Source organism: Ovis aries, chromosome 1 (assembly GCF_016772045.2).
Source record: "Ovis aries strain OAR_USU_Benz2616 breed Rambouillet chromosome 1, ARS-UI_Ramb_v3.0, whole genome shotgun sequence".
Taxonomy (NCBI): Eukaryota; Metazoa; Chordata; class Mammalia; order Artiodactyla; family Bovidae; genus Ovis; species Ovis aries.
Window position 1 is genome coordinate 173962987 of NC_056054.1, and position 15239 is coordinate 173978225.

Genomic DNA, 15239 nt, shown 5'->3' on the forward strand with positions numbered 1-15239 from the left:
AGCTAGAGAAAGGGGTAAATAAGTTATTGATATTTCAATCAGAGTATTCCCTCAAAATCTAATGATTTTAACAAATTATATTTAAGGCAGAGATAAAACCATTCATGTCGCTACAAGTCAATTCTTCTCCATGATTAAAGCAGCACAAAATGTGAATCTAATTCATTATTTTCTTTCCAAATTAGGTTTTACATGATTTAACACTATATTACTGTGAAGAAGAATGTTTAATACCATACAAAAAGTATCTTCAAATTTGCTCTGAATAACCAAATTAAACCCTGGCTAATCTATCGAAAGAAATAGATAGATGGTAGCCTCTGTCTTGAAATATATGAAGTTCACAAAAGTTTTAAGTTCAATTTTAAGACTATCAAAAGAAATTTTATTGAGTTATAATGTGAATCAAGACTTGAACAAATTTTGTTACCATATACCAAAAAAGGTAAAAAGAAAGCTCCCCAAATTAACACAAAATAAATTTAATTTTCTAATAAAAGATCTGATATTGTTTTTGAATGAGAATTTAACCTCCAATATTATTTCTATTTAACACATCAAATGACTTTTGCTACTTTAACTACTTTAGCTACTACACTGGTACACTAAGTGCTAAGATAAAATCATTTCCATAGACTATTTAGTTTTCTCAAACTAAAACCACAGAAAGTAACACAGGAAGTGCATCTGGAGGAAATAATGTAGACATTATACTTGGTGTTGCAGAGTATGTAAAATAAGTCTAACTTTTTATGCCATAAATATCTGTAAGGCTTCTTTTCTTTGAGATGGCAACAACATGGATATATCAATGCCCCAATACTAGGTGTTGCAGAGTATGCAAAATAAATCTAACTTTTTATGGCAGGAATTTCTATAAGGTTTCTTTTGAGACTGCAACCACATGGATATACCAGCACTCAAATACATTTGAAGAGCTCAATTCATACCTACTGAGAGGAATATTAACATCCAATTAATTGTCAAGATTAAATATTCCCAGGACTCAGGGAACCAAGTTGTCTTAAGACTCACTACAGTATGATGTAAATGTTAAGACAATGAGTCAGGCATTCCATCTCTGGTCAAATTCCACCTTTATCACTTAACTAGTTGCTAGTCATTAAATCTCAGGGTCCCCATCTGTAAAATGGAAGTAATAATTGTACCCTCTCCACACTGAAAGTGTTGTTACAGGGATTAAATTAAATGATGTGTTTGAAAGGCTTTCATAATATTTGATACATAATAAGCCCCCAATATATGTTAGTAGTTATAATTACCATTACCATTATTATATGCCAAGCATGGTATTAAATGCTTTTACACACAGCTTAAATGCCCAATAATAAGAGCATGAATCAAAGGAGGCTTATTCCCATTTTTTCGAATAAGAAAAATGAGGTAGAGAGTAGTTATGCAATTTTCCCAATGTCACATCATCAGTAAGTGGCAGGGCCCAGGCAAGGCCACCCTAGGGCACAAGCTCTGAGGCACCTTACTAAACGGCTATCAATCCTTTGTCATATAAGTTACAACTCTATTTGTCCAGTTTCTTACTTGTCTTTTAACTGTATGGTATTCCCCATCCCTCCATATATAAGGTTTTAATTTTTATGCATTCAGATTTATCAGTACTCTTTCTTTACGGTTTTTAGTTTTCTCGCCATGCTTTATCATGCCTATTTCAACCCATGAGTATTACACTTCCCACTCATATCCTTGGGCCTCATCAGTTTTTAATTTGTTGATCCATATGAGGTTTATTTGGGTGTAAGATATGAGGGAGGAATCCATCTTTTTTCTCCAAATGAACAGCTTGTTATCTCATCACCATTTAATTGAATCTCTGATTGATTTGCATTTCTTCATATACTAATATAACCATATATGTGGATTATTTTTTTAACTCTGTACTACTTCAGTAATCTATTTTTGCATCAGTATAATTTTTTTCAGACTTATAAAAAATTACACAAATTAGCATTAAAAATTCACATATACCCTTCATCCAGATTCATTAAATGTTAGCGTCTCACTTGACCTCAGGGCAATTATGTGTAAAGGGATACAATGTTTTATGTAGGTGCTGAGATCTGAAGAAATTTTTAATTTTTTTCTTTGTATTCTTTTGGGCTTTCATTTAAAATAAACAAGGAATATATTTTACCTTTAAAAAGAATAAAGTTTTTTCAATAAAAACAAGTAAAAATGTAAGTTTGATTAACTTCCAAACACTAGCTGGTACAGGGGTGGTAAATGCTTTAGAAGTCTGAATAATAGAGAGAAGTGCATTTTAATGGGAATGGTGAAATTTAAGTTTAGCTTTACAAGGAAGTCTTGGATGTAAACAGGCAGAAGAGGCAAGTCAAGCGTTTACATAGGCAGGAAAGCATCATAAGCCAAATATGAAATATGGAATGAACATAGCTTGTGAAGATCATATGAGATGAGAGACTAGGAGATTAAAAAGCTAAAAATTAGGAAGCAAAAGAAAACTGAATATATCGTGAAGACGTCAGAGGCCAGGCTGAGGAATGTGAATTCTGTCCTCTAACCCAGAGGACAAAGAAAAGTTACAAACAAGGTAAAATAATCTAACCTAACAAATCTTTATTTAGTACCTACTAAATACCAGGTACGGTTCTACTCCAGGGATAGTGAACAAAATGATAAAAATCCTCATAAAAGAATATTTTAGTTTTGTTTTATGAAAATTTATAGGTTGTAGATTTGTGAATCATAGGATTAAATGGAGCTGGGGTGATAAGGAAAGGTATCACTAAGGAGGCAGGATTTGAGCTGAACCTTAAACATTGAAGGGTCAGGTAGAGAGATGATGGGAAGGCATTTTAGGTAAGAGACAAAAGAGGATGAGATGAGAGCAGATATACTCATGAGGTTACCTTGAAACCTCATGAGTCTACCTGGAAAAGTTATCCCAGAAAAAGAAAATAAAGTTGGCTATATAGACAGTTGTCATATTGCTAAGGGTTTTGAAAGCCAGACCAAAAATGTATTGCTTTGTTATCTGTCTAAACTTAGCTGTAGGCAATGAAAAGCCAATAAAAGTTACTGGATTCAGAATGATCTGGCAAAAGTCATGTTTGGGGGAGTAACATCAAAGAGTAAGAGGATATTCTCTAGTGGTCCAGTGGTTAGGACTCCATGCTTTCACTGTCAAGGGCCCAGGTTCAGTCCCTGATCAGGGAACTAGGATCCCACAACATGGGGAAAAAAAAAAAAAAAGATTAAGGAATAAGAGGAAAAAAATTTCAGCAAAGGGTAGAGTTGGGGAAGGTGAATATGAGAGGGATTTCAAAGGCACCATCTACAGGTCTTAGTAACTAACTACATGTCCTGGATGAAAATGAATCAGTTGTCAGATATTCAAAGCACTAACACTGTGAGGGGTAGATGGGTGCAGGTGAGGGTTTTTAAGAATATAGGTTTATAGAAGAGTGCACATTCCGGGTAAACATCTAATGTACTGAATTTTATAATAAATTACATGCTATTAGTGTTGATTAAGGAAGTAAAACCCATCCATTCATAAAATGACAGCTTTCAAATGATTCCTAGAAAAGATCCTAAAACTACAGTACTTTTCATTAGATTCCCCTTAGTCATCCCTATAGAGGAGATCCTATGCGACAGCAGACTGAGTCCAAAGGGCCTTCAATAATAATCCAGCGACAGATAACGAAATTAAAGCCATGCTATCACCAGAGCTTCCTAATTTACATCAAAATGCAATCTTCCTTATAACTTACATGCTATGTAAGCTTCTTACTCAAAAATATTCACGGTGGTCTATAAATTTGTATTGTGAGATTGGGACTTTTTTCTATTCTTCTATAACACCTAAGAATGTTTATAACTAATTCCAATCTCTAGGAGAGGTAGAAATTATACAAAATAAGAAACTCATCAAACATATACTCTCTGCCAGCACCATGCTAGGTGTGGTCCCCAAGTTCTATTAATCTTAAAACAACTCTGGGTTGAATCGTGTCCCCACCTAAAGATAAGAAATTGAGTTAGAGAGAGGATAAATCATGGCCATGTGGTCAGGATTTTCCATCTAATGCTGCTTTTCCACTGTAGCACTGGCCTTAAAGGTATGGACTCAGAGTTGGAAGAGACCTTGAAAAGTCCTTGCTTCCTCACAATAAAACCAGGATGAAGATGAGGATCTTTCCTATTTCAAATGTGGATTCAAAAGCAATGCTAAAGATCAAGCAAAACTCTCTTTTAAACCCAGCAAGAACTGCCATTTGAGTCTCCTCTGAGCAGTGAGGGGTGCAGCTTTTTTCTCTAACCTACATTTCCTATTCACCTCCAGATGTGAAACTGCTGGGGTGGTACGGGTTAGTTAACAGAGAAATAAAAGCATTTGCTCAGCCATAATGCATTCCATCACACTCAAAACATGTGGTGTTTTAATTGTTTCTTCTGTGAAGTACCAATGATAGAGTACAGTCACAGCACAGAGAGGAGAATCACACCCCATTGTTTTAGGAAAGGAGAAGAAAGAACATTTTCCTCAAGCAGGAATCAGAACCAGGGATAAACTATGGGGCATAGTTTATCATAGTTTATCAAATATACCATGTTGTAGCACGGTATATTTTCCCTCGTATTACTCAGAAAGATACTTTGTTGAACAGTAAAGTGTAAACCATATGTAAAGTGAAGAAAATGTAAAGTATTTAAGCTATTAATCAAAGTAGATCCATCTTCTTCCCCTTTTTTATTGCAATATTGCAGACTTGCCACAATGACACCCTAAACTACAACTGAAATGATTTTTATCCTAAGCCCAGAGTTTTACTTCCTTACAGCTTTTGCCTTTTAAGCTAAAAATTCTCTCATTCTTGCTACAATGAATTTTTTGCTAAGTAATTAAAAACCAATTGTGTTTAAACCTTTTCAGACAGTTGGTTTTGTGCAGTATAACTTAGGATTTGGTTTCTAAAACCTTAAATTTAGCATCTCAAGGAAGAATGGTGTCTATGGCTTGTTTGAAAAAAATGTTTTGAAATGAAGTGATGGGCATTTAAAAATAGAATTCAGAGAGTGTGCAGCTTCCCTCCCATTTTTTTTTTTTTGCTGGGGGAGAAGAATGAGACATCTGTATTATGCTGCCAGATCGCTACTGCTGGGATTCTGTTGAGCTTCAGAATGGAGAGGTTTTTCAGAGACCACTCATAATTACAGCCTAGTTACCATGAACATGCGGGCACTTTCCAATCAGCATGCTCAAATTTCAAATGGTAATAACCAGAACACCTGCCGAACACCTTGCTTCTTTCCCTGCTCCCACTCCTCCCATCTTTGAACATTCTACCACATCACTAACCCTCACAGGCTCTGCCCAACTGTCAGAGCTTCATTCCCCGCTAGTGTCCCCCACCCCATGGCCAATCTCACAGACGCTTTTAACTCAATTTCAGACTTGGAAAACATTCGGAAACCAGAGGGACTAAAAGAATGTGGAACTCTGGGGGCTAGCATTTTTTTCTAAGAAAAAATTCAAAATTTAAACAAATAGCCTACAAATCAAACTCTGGAAAAATAAAGCAATCCCTCACTAGTTGCAGGAATTGTTTTCTTGCACAGTATGGGCATAAACCTCAGCGATGTTGAAGGTTTGGCTTCAGACCACTTCAGTAAAGTAAATACCACAATAAAGCAAATCACACAACTGTTTCGGTTTCCCAGTGCACGTAAGAGATATGTTTACAATACACTGTAGTCTGTTAAGTGTGCAACAGCATTATGTCTAAAAAATAATGTACATGCTTTAATTTAAAAAGATTTTATCAATAAAAATGCTGTCATCCGAGCCTTTAGCAAGTTATAGTGGTAATATCAAGATCATTGATAAAAAAATCATTGATCACAAACTGCCATAACAAATATAATAATTATGGAAAAGTCTGAAACATTTCTCGAATTATCAAAATATGACACAGAGATCAAGTGAGAAAATACTGTTGGAAAAATAACATCAGCAGACTTGCTCAATGCAGGGTTGCCACAAATCTTCGATTTGTTAAAAAAAAAAAAAGCAGTATCTGCAAAATGCAGTATCCTGCAAAGCACAATGAAGTGAAGTATCACAAGATGAGGTATACCTGTGTTATTGGTAAAACTACAATGCATTAAGAGACTGGAGGAGGGAATCACAGCAAAAATGGCTTCAAAGTATATTTTTTAAACCTCAAAGTAGATAACTATTCTGAAAAACACCTGCTTCCCCACAAGCCAATGCCATCACTACAAGCGTTCATGACTGATAGGAAGCACCATTTCCTTAGAACCCCGGTTTCAGTGTTCATGAAATGCTGCTGCTGCATCACACTCTGATTAGGAAGACATTGCAAAGTTTAGCCAATGGGCACACAGCCTCTCTTTACAAATTCCTCAAATTAGCAGTTATAGGCTTCAGCTATTTAGTGGGAGTAAGGATGCTCGGTCTCTTGGATTTCTTTCAAGGAAGGACTTGTGCTCAGCTGGGCAGCAAGTGGCTTTCCTGCTGTCAGCTCCCTCGGGCTCTGTCCCACGTGCAGAGCTACCGATCCTGGGGGTTGCCTCCTTCCCAGGGCAGCCGGCCTCCAGAGATCAAGCCCAGCAGGCAGCACTTCTCCACAGCTTCTCAGTAGGCTGGCCAAGATTTATCAGGCCTGACTCACAGTTCCATCCCCCCTCAGCACAATACCGCTCTCTCACCCTGTCTTTTCAACATGAACATCTTGCATCCCAAAATGTCTCAGTGTCTTCTTCCAGAGAACACGACCTACAACGTATGTCTGTCTCATTTGCCTTCTCTCTTGTTCCTACCACAGGTCTCAGGAAAATGCTCATGTAGACCCAGCTTCTTCAGTTACCACCATCCTTAAGAGCAAACTTCTCAGGGTCTAGACTATGCTTTATTAAATCAAAGAAAGGAATATAAGCAAATTTCTCCTTGCATGATCCTACATGGTACATAGAAGAGAACCGAATTACTGCTGAGAGATTCTCTTCTCTATGAAGATTAAACTATACTTTCTCATAAAATTATATATAAAATAGCATCCATTCATACGTGTTTTCATTCAATATTATTCAATATCGAGCACATTCTACACAACAGGCACAGGTAGGTGAAGAAGAGTTTAAAAAGTTTCTGCTCTAGAGGAGTTTGTGTTCTACTGGTTGAGACAGACAATAAACAAATCAGATGAGTATGATGCCAGATCCTGTGAAGAACCATAAAGCTGGGGAAGGAGACAAAGAATGACTGGAGAAGCATCTAATGTTTCAAAACCACAGTTAGAGGGGACTGCTGTATGCCACATGCTGCTGGGCTGGCACAGTCACGTATACATTTAGGAAATCAATTTCCTAGATAGAATCCACCATTCTTGCTCTAGCGATGAATTCATCACATCAACTTGAGTGAGATAATATTTCTTCTGCATTGTGAGCCCACCTGCTTCATGAAACATAAAATCTTAAATCTGTGTTACTAACTATACAGCAGTTCTGTCTTAGGGAAAGAGCAGCCTGAGCCACTGAAAGCTCTAGTCAGATACAGCTGTCTCAGGCAGATGGCTTTAGTGGGCAACATCATAAACTTGCCAGATTTTTTAAAATATAAAAGGGTTTTCTGCCTCATTAGTACTTCATGGCTGACCATCCACAAACACCTGGTGTTCAGACTTTTTCCTCTTGTGAAAATGCAACCATACAGTCTTAGCTCAAAAAAAGTATAGGTTATATATGAATAACTATTGACCAAAGGATCTAATGCTTAGATCATTTTTAAAGTCACTGGTAGAGCAAAAACCCATCCTTACACAGTTTAATGGAGGTGAAAAACTGAAATTAGGACCAACAGGGACTTACAGTCATGGTAGAGGCAAGTTAAATGACTTTGTTCCTTCCCAATACTCAAACTACATAGTCTAGAGGGAATCACAGGTGGCCTGCACAGGCTTCTATTTACACCATCAATATAAAATGAATAGTACAAATAACAACTTCTTTATAAGAATAACTGTGTATGCAACTCTCCTTTTGTTTTTTTCTTCACACTTTAGAACTCTGTCATCACATCTTCATCACAAGAACACCAAGCACCAAAGCATCCTTGCTTAAGTTAGGAATCTATGCCACTAAACTCTTTGATATAAGGTAAAGGAGAAAAAGCAATAGACTTGGGAGTTTGAAGAAACTGAGCTAAAATTATGGCATTGCAATTTATTTGCTTTTTAAAAGATTAAACTGTCTCAAGGTTAGAAATTTCAGTTTGTGTATCTATAAAACGGAGGTAACATCTTCTCAAATACCTTAAAAGGTCAAGAAAGGATGTGTTTTAAAGTTCTTTGAAAACTGTAGTGACTGGCAAGTATATTGTTATAACGGAAGCTTGGCTGTATTTAAATGTTAACATATTATTTTGAAATAATTTTCAATTAAGCAACAAAAATTTATTTGTTCATTTAAGAAGCTTTTAGTCAGTACCTTTTGTATTACACTATGGAGAATATAAAAAATGATAGTTATTCCTGTTACCAAGGAGCTTATACAAGTCAGATTTAAGAGAAGGAATGTGGGGGGAGGTGTGGTTTTGGTTTTTGCCAATAACTTGTAAGTACTTTCTATGTGCCAGACAGACATCGTATAAATGCTTTATGTGCAGTAACTCTTTCAATCTTTAAAAAAATCTTTGTTAAAGGTAATAGTTTTATTCTGATTTTATGGATGATGAAGATATGATGCAAGAAGATTGGAAACCTACTCAAAGTCAAACACCTAGTAAGTATGGAAAAGTCTCAAAGACAACTCACACAGTCAGTCAAGTTAGCCACATTATATTACATACACCTCAAGCTGGGCAGAAAACACACACATATTGTTAATAATAGTTACAAATGCTAGTAATACTATGGCAGTGAATGGTAAGTGAAGAGACCACCTTGGGGTGAGGTGGCCAAGGAAGTCTTCATGATATGTACCCAAAACTAGGTCCAAAAGTATTTGCAGAATTAAGATAAGAAAAATTAAATAAAGGACAAATAAGATTTTGTTTCATATGTATTTTTTGTGGCATGCGGTAAGTATTACTTTATTGAAATACAAAATACATATAGGAAAATACAAAAATCCCAACTGTACTTTGAAATTATTTCATTGAGTGGGTTCTCTTTTATAGACTGGGCTTATTTCCTAATTAAAATAAAGCAAAAAATGAATTGAAGCAACTGACCATTTATTCATATACCAGTCTTAATATAATCCATTTTATTTCAAAGAATTACCTACAATTTAGGTATTTTCCTATAATGAAGACCATTACAGGCCATTATAATGGAAAATAACTTGAAACTGACCCTGAGTTAATATTTCATAATATAGACCAGAGGCTGTTCCACTTGCTCCTCTTAGTTTTATATCTGCTATAACATTTTATGTATAGGAAAATAATTTCAAGAGCTACTTTTCAAATGACACACAGAACAATGGCCAGAACAATGATTTCTACTTGCTTCCATTCCCAGCAGAATACATGTACTGACTGCTTATTGGTCCTGCCTGTATCCCATGTAACTCACCAAGCGATAGGTCTGGGCCTTCAAAACGTTGAGATCAATAAAGTTTTCTTCATTGTCTGTCTCCTCTTCCTTAGGAAAATAAAAGAGTTTAAAAGTTAATAATTACAGAAGTTGTAATTAAAAAATATATTTTCAGATTTTTTTTTACAGTAGGTCCTTGTTGGTTATATATTTTAAATATAGCAATGTATACATGTCAATTCCAAACACTTATGCTAAGCTTGACAGGAAGACTAACAAAGAAGGGACATTTAAAAGCCTAGTAGTGTGCATAAAGTAGGGCATTATGTTATCTGTTTTTTGAGGTTTTGATGATGCCATTTAAAAATAGGACCTGCTTTTTTTATAATCACTTAAGAATAAAAAAGAGCTGTGAAACTAGGGATAAATAAGCATAAGAACAGAATAAGCAACAGTTAATGGAAATTTTGACTAAGATGACTAAAATGGACAAAAATGAGAGGTTGATAGACATGGAATACTCTCACCTACTCCAGGGACCAATCACAGTAATATGTATTTTTGACATCTCATCTCCTATATGCTTAAGTTTAAACATATTAAATATTAATTCTGTATAAGGATGTAAGATATTAACCTTGTATCTTAGATATTAACCATCTAATAAAAGGATAATTCAGGTAGATTCCAAGCTGGTCCTGATTCTGAGCCCAACTGATGCGGGGGACAGGGTCAGAAGAGACCCTTTGACAAGCAATCTCCTTCCCAATACACAGTAAATACAGAGTTTGAGCAGGCTGCATAAGCAGGTAGGACAAAACGTTAAAATGTCTTTCTGGTGACAAGTGACAAAGTGGGTGAAGCAATTTTAACAAGAATATCCAAAGCTTAAAGACATGATAATGAGGCCAGTGGAGCTTGCTTCTAAAGTCTTGTAAAGAAAAACAACAACAAAAAAGTGAGAGTTGTTTGGTGGACACTTTCATATGTAGAGCTGCACAAAAGCTACAGTAGTTGATTTCAAAGATAACCCTTATCTTTAAGCACTTAGAAGTATGTAAGACAGTGGTTCTCAAAATGTGGTTCTTAGATCAGCAGCATTAGTATCACCTGGGAGCTTGTGACAATGTGATCTAACCATCCCAGATCTACAAAGAAACTCCTAGGAGTGGGGCTACTAAGCTGAGACATTAGAACTATGTTAATCTTTGAGAAATTAGAAAGATTATAGTAAACTATGAAACAATATAAACACAGATAATGTACAACCAAATAACGTTCACTTTTTTAGGGATGGAGGCAGTGGGGCCTAGATGTGTAGACAAAACTGATGTGTTTACACCTTAAATCCTAAGCATACATGCAGATACACATCTCTGAGAAACAGCTCAGTCTATCTTGTGTTTGCACTAATGATACTTAACCAGAGCAAATGACAGACGCCAATGACTCAGTGCCGATGGGAGAAGAGATGAGTTTATAATGCTTTTATAATAACCTACTCGGTACTGTTTACATAGGTGATCAATAAGTACTTGTTGAACTGTGGTCGACTGAACACTATTAGGCAAAAAGCTTTAAGAGTAGGTACTAGAAAAAGAATTTAAGTTATTAAAAATTATTAAGAAAGCATTCAAAATGAATTTGAATATAAACAGACTCAAAAAATAGCTTTAAATTGAGGATTTTAATCTCAGTAATTTAAAAGGTACTCCATTTCCTGTCATTTCTTTGTCTAATATGTGTCTTCATTCTCTTAGTGCCAATTACTAAGGATATGATTATATACTGTGAGGACATTCTGTGAGAATATTCTGTGTCATGATCCCAATCGTCCCTTCTTCCCTCTCAGCTGCCCTCCCTCCCTCCTTCCCCTATCCCTCTCTCTCACTTTTCAGTTATCATTGTGTCCTAACATGATTTGACCAGTCCAAAATGGAAGCTTTTGAGTTTCTTGTTGATCACAGAACTTTACTTTGTCAGAAATAATCTTTGCCATCTATGAGCTATCCTACAAACTCTGGCAACAAAACAAAGTAATATACCACCATCCAGAGGCTTTTGGCACTGACCCAGCTCTCCTTACTAAGAAGAATGAGAACGGTAAAAGGCCTCCTTAGAATAATATAATAACAAGGAAGAAGGAAAAGGAAAAAAATTCAAGAGACATGATGTAAGGGAACTAAGAGCCTCAGACACAACCCTTTGAGGAAGGCTTCAGCTTGGTCTTATGACAGCAGAAGGTCTTTACTTCACAGTTGGCAAGAAATGTGTGAAGAGGATGCTTTCTAGTTTGTTTCTCTAATTTATACAAACAGCAATGCTGCTTTGAACATTAAATGGTTCTCAGAAAAAGAAAAAAAAACCCTATTTTCTAAAAGTTAACAAGCAATACGCTGACAGATGATTTTTTGTCAAATATTTAATGAACAACTACTATGCACCAGGCATTGCATAATAAACTGGAGACAAAAAATGTGCAAAATTGGTTTATGCCCTCATGGAGTTTTCCTTCTGATTAGTTGGTTTTTGTCCTTTTTTCCCCTGACTAGCTGTTCTGAGTTATAGGTCTTTGAAGCTAAATACTGATGCATTAGGACCAGGTATCTGTAGGTAAACTATTTACTACTAATAATAAACAGTAACTAAGAAACAAGATGAGGAAATATCTGAGTAAAATAAGTGAGATTAACAACAGGGACTATATGAGGACTTAAAATTTTCTAAGCCTGAATGGAAAGATTTATTACACAAAGAATAAAGTCTAAACTCCCTAAAATGACCAAAATGATCTGGACCTGGTCTTTCTTCCCAGTTAACCCTGGAGACGGGAATGGCAACCCACTCCAGTATTCTCGCCTGGAGAAGTCCACGGGCAGAGGACCCTGGCAGGCTATAGTCCATGGGGTCCCAAACAGCCATACAAGACTGGGCAACTAACAGGCACAATCTGAAGTCACTCTCCTCCTCACTCAGAAGAGCCGGCCGCAATGGTTTTCTCTCAGTTCCTTCATCATGGTAAGCATCTTCCTTCCTCCGAGTTTTTGTACATGCAGCTCCACCAGGGTCTTGCCCAGTGCTTACTACATAACAGGTGCTCAATAAACACATGAATGACTACATTTTCACCTTAACTTTAAAAATTTATCACATTAAGAAAGATATCTTTTAAACTGATTGGTTTTACAATGGTCTTTTTCTTTCTATAGATAGTAGTCATCTTTTAAAAAAAAAATCTATTTTCTTTTAATTGGAGGCTAATTACTATACAATACTTGGTGGTTTTTGCCATACATTGACATGAATCACCCATGGGTGTACATGTGTCCCCAAACCCGAACCCCCCCGCCACCTCCCTCCCCATCCCATCCCTCTGGGTTGTCCCTGTGCACCAGCTTTGAGTGCCTTGTTTCACACATTGAACCTGGATTGGTCATCTGTTTCACATATGGTAATATACATGTTTCAATGCTATTCTCTCAAATCATCCCACCCTTGTCTTCTCCCATTGAGTCAAAAAGTCTTTTCTTTATATCTGTGTCTCTTTTGCTGTCTCGCATATAGGGTCATTGTTACCATCTTTCTAAATTCCATATATATGCATTAAGAAACTGTATCGGTGTTTTTCTTTCTGACTTACTTCACTTTGTATAATAGGCTCCAGTTTCATCCACCTCGTTAGAACTTATTCAAATGCATTCTTTCTAATAGCTGAGTACTATTCCGTTGTGTTTATGTACCACAACTTTCTTATCCATTTGTCTACTGATGGACATCTATGTTGTCTCCATGTCCTATTTGTATGGAAATACAAAAAAACCTCAAGTAGCCTAAGCAATCTTGAGAAAGAAGAATGGAACTGGAGGAATCAACCTGCCTGACTTCAGGCTCTACTACAAAGCTACAGTCATCAAGACAGTATGGTACTGGCACAAAGACAGAAATATAAACAAATGGAACAAAATGGAAAGCCCAGAGATGGATCCTCACACCTAAGGACGCCTTATATTTGACAAAGGAGGCAAGAATATACAATGGAGAAAAGTCAATCTCTTTAATAAGTGGTGCTGGGAAAACTGGTCAACCACCTGTAAAAGAATGAAAACTAGAACACTTTCTAACACCATATACAAAAATAAACTCAAAACGGATTAAAGATCTAAATGTAAGACCAGAAACTATCTGACATGAATCACAGCAGGATTCTCAATGACCCACCTCCCAAAGTAATGAAAATAAAAGCAAAAATAAACAAATGGGACCTAATTAAACTTAAAAGCTTTTACATAATGAAGGAAACTATAAGCAAGGTGAAAAGACAGCCTTCAGAATGGGAGAAAATAATAGCAAACGAGGCAACTGAAAAAGAGTTAATCTTAAAAATATACAAGCAGCTCATGCAGCTCAATATCAGAAAAATAAGCGACCCAATCAAAAAATGGGCCAAACAACTAAAAAGACATTTCTCCAAAGAAGACATACAGATGGCTAACAAACACATGAAAAGATGCTCAACATTACTCATTATCAGAGAAATGCAAATCAAAACCACAATTAGGTACCATCTCACGCCAGTCAGAATGGCTGCTATCCAAAAGTCTACAAACAATAAATGCTGGAGAGCGTACGGAGAAAAGGGAACCCTCTTACATTATTGGTGGGAAATCAAACTAGTACAGCCACTATGGAGAAAAGTGTGGAGATTCCTTAAAAACTGGAAACAGAACTGCCTTATGACCCAGAAATCCCACTGCTGGGCAAACACACTGAGGAAACCAGAACTGAAAGAGACACGTGTACCCCAATGTTCACTGCTGTTACAACAGCAGTCATCTTTTTTACACATATGGTTTAAAATATTTATACTACTGATAAAATACAATAAAAACTTTAAAGATAGAAGGGAAAATAATCATCCATAATCCTTCTACCCACATATAACTAATATAAATATATTGGTGTTAACTGTTTTTCTGTGTATTTCACATAGTTGAGTTTGTGCATATAGTATGTTATCATCAAATGTCACTAACATTTCTTTGTAAACATTTCTTTTAATGGCTATGTGACATTCTACCATATGGATATGTCTAATTTATTTAATGGTTATTTTCAGCATTCACTATAAAATAATGCAGTGATTAATATCTTTGCAGCCTATCAGTTCAGTTCAGTTCAGTCGCTCAGTCGTGTCTGACTCTTTGCAACCCCATGAATAGCAGCACGCCAGGCCTCCCTGTCCATCACCAACTCCCGGAGTTCACTCAGACTCACGTCCATCGAGTCAGTGATGCCATCCAGCCATCTCATCCTCTGTCGTCCCCTTCTCCTCCTGCCCCCAATCCCTTCCAGCATCAGAGTCTTTTCCAGTGAGTCAACTCTTCGCATGAGGTGGCCAAAGTTCTGGCGTTTCAGCTCTAGCATCATTCCTTCCAAAGAAATTCCAGGGCTGATCTCCTTCAGAATGGACTGGTTGGATCTCCCTGCAGTCCGAGGGACTCTCAAGAGTCTTCTCCAACACCACACTTCAAAAGCATCAATTCTTCGGCGCTCAGCCTTCTTCACAGTCCAACTGTCACATCCATACGTGACCACTGGAAAAACCACAGCCTTGACTAGATGGACCTTTGTTGGCAAAGTAATGTCTCTGCTTTTGAATATGCTATCTAGGTT

The 15239-nt window shown here is 36.5% G+C and overlaps 1 protein-coding gene across 2 annotated transcripts in view; it reads right to left on the bottom strand.

Moving 5' to 3' along the window:
* The window catches only part of IFT57 (intraflagellar transport 57), a 69844-nt gene that overhangs the window by 36917 nt on the left and 17688 nt on the right, over positions 1–15239 (bottom strand). For both annotated transcript variants that reach the window (XR_009597926.1, XM_027979840.3), the window contains exon 5: positions 9606–9674. Coding sequence is in view for 1 of the 2 variants with exons in the window: in XM_027979840.3 (XP_027835641.2) it covers positions 9606–9674 (69 nt within the window). In the remaining variant the exon portion in view is untranslated. The remainder of the gene's footprint in view (positions 1–9605; positions 9675–15239) is intronic.